This window comes from Populus euphratica, unplaced genomic scaffold (assembly GCF_000495115.2).
Source record: "Populus euphratica unplaced genomic scaffold, PopEup_1.0 scaffold278.1, whole genome shotgun sequence".
Lineage (NCBI taxonomy): Eukaryota > Viridiplantae > Streptophyta > Magnoliopsida > Malpighiales > Salicaceae > Populus > Populus euphratica.
Window position 1 is genome coordinate 12,654 of NW_011500113.1, and position 6,823 is coordinate 19,476.

The following is a 6,823-nucleotide window of genomic DNA, read 5'->3' on the forward strand; positions in this document are numbered from 1 at the left end:
CGCTCTTTCTTTCAAGATTTTGAGAAAGACGAGGGTGATGGCAGCATTAATGCATGTAAGATGCATGATATGGTGCATGATTTTGCACAAAGTTTGACAAAAAATGAATGTTTTATTGTAGATACCGATGGTGCGGCAGAGTCCAAGTTAGACTCTTTTTCTAGAGATGCCCGACACTCCACGGTAGTGTTTAGAAATTTCACTGACCCATTTCCTGCAGCCATCCATAGTTTCAAAAAGCTTCGCAGCCTGATTGTTTATGGTTTTCCTTCATCGATGAATGCAGCCTTACCTAACTTATTCGCTAATTTGAGTTGTCTAAGAACATTGAAGTTGTCAGATTGTGGAATAGAAAAGGTCCCATCCAACATAGGAAAGTTGATACACCTGGGGCATGTTGACTTGTCTTGGAATGAGATCAGGAAGTTACCTGTAGAGATGTGTGAATTGTATAATATGCTAACTTTAGATGTCTCGTATTGTAGGAAACTTGAAAGGCTGCCTGATAACATAGGAAGACTGGTCAAATTAAGACATCTCAGTGTTCATAACAGGCAGTTTGTGAAGATGAGAGGAGTTGAGGGGTTAAGTTCTCTTCGGGAATTAGACTTCCATGTAAGTGGTAGTGATAAAGAGTCTAATATTGGGGATTTGAGAAACTTGAACCATCTTGAAGGATTTCTTACGATAAGATGGTTGGGAGATGTGAAAGATTCAGATGAGGTTAAGAAAGCAGGACTTAAGAGTAAGAAACACCTCACTGTGTTAGGTTTATGGTTTAATTCTAGAACAGATAGGAAGATATTTCGGGATGATGAAGTCCTTGAAGCCTTAGAACCACCTCCAAACTTAGAATCTTTGGAGATACATTATTACCAAGGAATTATCCCAGTGCTTCCTAGTTGGATTAATAAACTAAGGGTTGTTGGACTCTGGAATTGGGAGAAGATTGAGAAACTGCCTGCTTTGGGGAAGTTGCCATCTCTTGAAGAATTATCCGTAGGTTGGATGGAACGCAACAATAGATAAATGGCTGCAGGTAACTTCTATGTACGTAATTAGGAACTAACTTCCTCTTTTATTTATGTAATTAGGAGCTGTATAATTAATTTTAATAAAAGAACAATAGCTTTGATGAAGTAAGTGTATCATCCATTAATTTCCTAGTTGAACTGTATAATCATCTTTCGTGTTGCCATGCAGGCGCCTCACTAACAACCTTTCCCGGTGCTCAAATTCATCGGAGAAGGAGGAGATGTGTATATATCCTTTAATTAATTAATTAATTATATTGTTTCTGACTTTGCTTCTTTTTATTATTTTACTTATTGTTTCTTATAATAGTTTGAATATTATCTGTACATTATAAAAAAACAAAGTTGTTACCTTAGCATATAAATTAATAATAGTAAATTAATAATAGTGTTTCCGTGATTGCCCCGTGGTTTTTCCCCTCATCTTGAGAGGGTTTTCCACGTAAAATTATCGTTTCCTTTCCCTTCTTCTATCTTTTCTCTCTTTATTTTTTATTTTATTTTTTTTCTTCCTGTTTTGCTGTTCCTTACAGTAAACATGACTTTCAACAGCATTTTCTTAAAAGATGTTGTTTGAATGTCTTATGATTATATTCCACGTTAATTGTTGTCAATTTCATATTTTCTTCATTTCATTTTGATTTTTTATTTTAAAAATTATAAAAAGATTTAAAAACAAGTAGATAGGATGGAGAATTTGATGAGGGAATTCGTTTGTGGTACAAAACATAGCATTAAATTAACTATAATCAACGATGATCTAAGAATTATTTAATTATTTTTATGTTATAAATACTATTTCTCTTTTGTAAACTAAGAATATTAAATTATAATTAATTTACAACAAGACAAAACCCCAGTTATATTGAATTTTTTTGGACGGATATGACTTTTTTTGGACGGGAAGGAAACCCATGGAACTTGGATATATATCGTGTTCCAAGAAAAATTAATTTTTAAGTTTTAATTAGAAAAAATTAAAGTTTAGGTTTAATTATATAAATATTAAAATTTAATCATTATTAGAGATTTAATTAAAAAATCAAAACTAATGATTAAATTAGAAAAAGCGTGTGAATATAAAAACTGAAATTGAGTGAATTAAATGCAAAATTAAAAAAATAAAAATTATATTAGTCAATTAAAGGTTAAAATATATAAATTTAGAACTAATGATCAAAATAAAAAAAAATAACTAACTTTAAAGCTGATATTTAAGCTTGAGAGAGATGAAATTCAATTAATTTTTAAAATTAAAATCTCAATTTAAAAACTTGATTTATTAAATAAAAATTAAAGATTAATTTTAAAGATAGAGATTTCTAAAAGCTAGTATTTTCTTTAAATATTAGAATGGCACTATTTCGATATGTTTTATATGACAAGATATTATTTTTATTATTATTAAAAAATAACAAAACTTGATGGTAAGACGCAGGGGATTGACTTTAAAGGCGGGGGAGGAGGGTTCCCCGCCCCTTTTGCAGAGCTTCAACTCCCCCTCTCTATCCCCTCCACGTCCCCACACCACAACACAACTCATGTCTCTCTCATGACCTGCCACAATGCCTAACAGAAGCAAAGAAATAGGTCTTGAACGATCGCCAGTACCAGTACCAGTACCAGTACCAGTTTTGCTTCCATAAACAACAATGACTCATTCCTCCTAATCAACATCGTCGTCAATGCCACCATGACCACCGCTAGTGTTAGTGACCTCCCTTTATTGAATTTTTATTAGTAGAGAAATGCTGCTTAGTTAGTTTTAGCACTTTCTATTTAATTCTTCTTCTTAATTTATCCTCTTAATTGGCACCTTTAGGAACTTTCTAATCGGCAAGGTCTAATACAAGAACAAACAATATATAATTGGCTGCAGGCAATTTCCATGTACAACTCTTTTATATGTTTATTTGTTTATTTTGGGTGTTCCTAGTAGTGTTGTTCTACAGTATAATTAATTTCAATAAAAGCAGCTTTGAAGAATTAAAATGAATAATAGCTTTGATGAATTAAGAGTGTATATGATCCATCAATTTCTGAGTTCAACTATATAATCATCTTTCTTGAATGCCATGCAGCCAAACAACATGCTTCTTACAATGCATGAATTACTGGTAATTTTGTCTTTCAAACAAAACCATCTGTTGATACACCGGAGTACATTTCATAAATGCAGCACTCACCGTGCATAGACCGACCAACGATAATGTAAGAGCATATGCCATCTTTGTCATGCAAGAGATCAACCAGAAGTAATGATAATAAAATGGGAGTGAATATACAATGGCATTGGAGTGAATTTGATAGCACCAAGGGTGGCTTTCTCTCAGGATTCCAAAGCATCCATACCCATTTGGCTTCCTCAGTTGGCTTTGGAGAAGGCGTGAGAGAGAGCTGGGCACAGGGTTATTCATGCAAAGAATAAAAGAATTGCTGGCTGCTAAACGGAAAACATCAAAGAAGAAAGAGAGAGAGAGATGAATCACTATAAACGGCTGCAACAGGAGTGATGAAGAGGATAAGGGTTTGCTATGGAAGTTTTGGCGCTGGTTGGGGGTTGGTTTTGGTGTCGACCTGGAGGTCATTAATCACTGCTTCTTGTTTATCAATTTGTTATTTTTTTTTTGCCTGAACTTGAGAGAATTTGTTTGGTTCTAAATGAAATAAGTAGAACTTGTAAATTGGTTAGCTTAGGGTAGGAAGAACAATCTGGGTTGAATCAGTATCATTTACTTTGTCGATCAGGTAGATTAGATAGTTAAAAAATTTGGTTTTTTCTGTAGGGTAGAAAGAGCAATCTGGACTGTATCATTTCAATGTATCTTACTTGAAAATTGGTAGGCGGTCAATTTTATTTGGTTTTTGTACCAGCTGCTTGCAAAAAGATAATAAGCTTCCAATATTGAGCTTAAAGAAGACTGTAGCAGATGAAGCAGGGGCAATCTTACAGGAAAAACTGAGGTAGTTGTCTCCTCCAACCTAGGATTTTCAGAATCTCAGCACTCTTTTTGTTAGGTTCTAAAATTTCTAGCTTCGTGTAAATGTACTGCTGTGTAAAACTGCATCAGAGGTGACGTTAGTGTTCACCAAAATTTCTTGTTTCTCAGTGAGGAGTGGATGAGTTTTCTAAATTCAAATTAATTAGACTATGCTGAAAATACTGAGAAGTTAGTGATGATGCTTGTCGTCAATCTTGTCAGTAGCGAGATCATTGAGGTATCCTCCCTGTTTAATCATTTGAAGGCATGTTGATCCGTTTAATGATCCTTTTGTTTCGGATTAAGTCTTATAACCAACAGCGAAGACAGGAATTTTTCCTGTGGGCTGTCAAGCAGATATATATAAATTATTTTTGAAGGTTAATTATTAATTTATATATATATATATATATATATAATTTTTTCAAGTTAATAATAAAGTTTTAATTCAAATTTAAAGTATATAAAATTAAAAAAATTAAAAATAAATTATATTATCAAAATTGCACTTTTCTATATTTTGTGGAATAAAATTCATTAATGATCTAATACGAATCAATATTTTCAGCAAACTCTCATTCAATGTAAATCATCATAAAATATGTTAAAAACTCATCTTTTATTTTATTACAAAACATAATTTTAACATGTTTTATTGCTGGAAATGCTCGCTTTATGGTGACAATGAAAATAAACAAAGTCAAAATAAGATGAATCAATTTGTCAATCAAATGATAGTAATGTGACTTATTTGTTTTAACTAATCCTCGATATAATTCAAAAATAGTAGATATATTCTAAAAATTCTTATGATGAATCACACCAATCTAATAATGTTCTATCTGAAATCTCAAATAATACATTTTCTATTCATTGAAATCTTCATGATAAAATTTCTTAGCAAGTTTGCAAATAGCATCAATTTTAAATGATTTAAAGTTAACCTTTAGTTCTAAAACAAAACTAAGTACAAGGAGTTTCATTGTCCCATTACTAAATCTAGAATTTAATTATTCATACTAAAAAATGTATTATTGAGTTAAATATATTATAATAATAATATTGGTAAACTGTCACGGTTTTTCATATTGATATAAATAACCTGTAATTTTTTTATACGAAACATTTATATGTGGTATGTCAATCTGATATTATGTGCAAACAAATTATATATATGCAAAGAGAAAATCAAATTCAGCATCTCTTAAATTCGAAGCAATGCTTTATTAGTTGGTAAAAAATAAAATATAATTAAATTAATTTTCAAGTTCACAAGTAGGAGTTCTTCATTTTTTTCCAAGAAGATAATATTTTCTTTTTATCTAATAAAAGATAGATTATTCATATCTAAACTTAATGAAAAATATTTAATTTTCTTAATTAGAATTTCACTAGTATTTTATTTAGGTTATTTGCTAATAATAATTTTATCTTCCCTATTTTATAAGAGAATTTATTGTAAAAGTTCATAAATTACCGTATAAAATAATTAAATTTTCATAAATGTATTAACCAGATTTAGTTAATGGATGTCATGAGAAAACTGGTTAGTCTTTTAAATTTTAACCAAACCAAGATTAATATATTTAATAACATCTTGCTTTTAATATCATAATATATATCGACTAAAATTTTTTAGTCTTGAAATCCAGAAAAAATTTATATTTTTTAAAATATTAAAGATAAAAGAAAGAATATAATTTTATTATTTTTTCATGAAGATATTCTTATCAATTTATTGGATAAAAGATAAATTATTTATATAAAAACTTAATAAAAAAATTCAATATTTCAACTAGATTTTCACTGAGTTATGCTTTTTGATTGTTTGCTAAGAATCATTTCACAATCCTAAATAATATTAAATGAGAATATTAATGTTGGGGTTTTTTTTTACAAAAATACATTTAGAAAAAATTAATTTAGACCCATTAGAGCACTAAAACAACTTTTTTTTAGAACTTAGCTGCATTTAATTACTGCATGTATATGTAAATTAAAATTTTGGATACTGATTTTTTTCTCTGCCTGCGCTACAGCCCATCTCAGCCATCTACACCCCTCCGCCTATGCTTATAACTATTGTCTTCACAGGTGGCTTTTCTATGAATTTATTATTATCAGAAATTCGACGTGTCTTTAACATCTTTTTTCTTCTCTCTGTTTTTTATGCTATATGTTAATAGCTATTGGATTACTTTTGTTTATTTTATAGCTATTGATTCTTTATGCAGCATGCATGTTGACTTTTGAGAGAATAAATTAATTTGCTAGAGAAAATTGAAGTTTAAGAGTGTGTATTTGAAATTATGGTTTAAGTTGTTTTTTAAAATATTTTTTATTTAAAAATATATTAAAATAATATATTTTTTAAATTATTTTTAATATTAACGCATTAAAATTATTTAAAAATATTAAAAAAATATCAATTTAAAAAAATAAAAAAACATTTTTTTAAAAAATATTTTTAAAACTTAAATGGCCTGAGTAGTAGAAATTTTATCTGCACTCGTTAAGTAATATGTAATTTTTTAATTTAAGCTATGTTTGTTTTCTAAAATTTATTTTCCACAAAACTACTTCCCAAACTTTCATGTGTTTATTTGTTATTATGAAAGTAGGTTAATGAAAAATATTTTATAGTGAAAGGAAAATTTAACTTGGTTTTCAGAAAAGTATTACATGTTGACTTTTGACAGCATAGATTAATTTGCCAGAGAAAATTAAAGTTTAAGAGTGTTTATTTAAAATTATAGTTGTAGTTGTTTTTTAAAATATTTTTTATTTAAAAATATATTAAAATAATAT

General features: G+C 29.1%; 1 protein-coding gene and 1 long non-coding RNA gene across 2 annotated transcripts; both read left to right on the top strand.

Annotated features, from left to right (window-relative positions):
* Nucleotides 1-6: 6 nt before the first annotated feature.
* Nucleotides 7-1,301, top strand: LOC105109827 (putative disease resistance protein RGA3). The gene is made up of 2 exons (XM_011004655.1): nucleotides 7-1,039; nucleotides 1,204-1,301. The coding sequence occupies exon 1, from the start codon at nucleotides 61-63 to the stop codon at nucleotides 1,027-1,029; it is 969 nt and encodes a 322-aa protein (XP_011002957.1). The 5' UTR covers nucleotides 7-60; the 3' UTR covers nucleotides 1,030-1,039; nucleotides 1,204-1,301.
* A 1,211-nt stretch (nucleotides 1,302-2,512) lies between these two features.
* On the top strand, nucleotides 2,513-3,035 carry LOC105109826 (uncharacterized). Its single transcript, XR_839336.1, has 2 exons — nucleotides 2,513-2,742; nucleotides 2,857-3,035. It is a non-coding gene; the product is annotated as an uncharacterized LOC105109826 (long non-coding RNA).
* The last annotated feature ends 3,788 nt before the right edge of the window (nucleotides 3,036-6,823 follow it).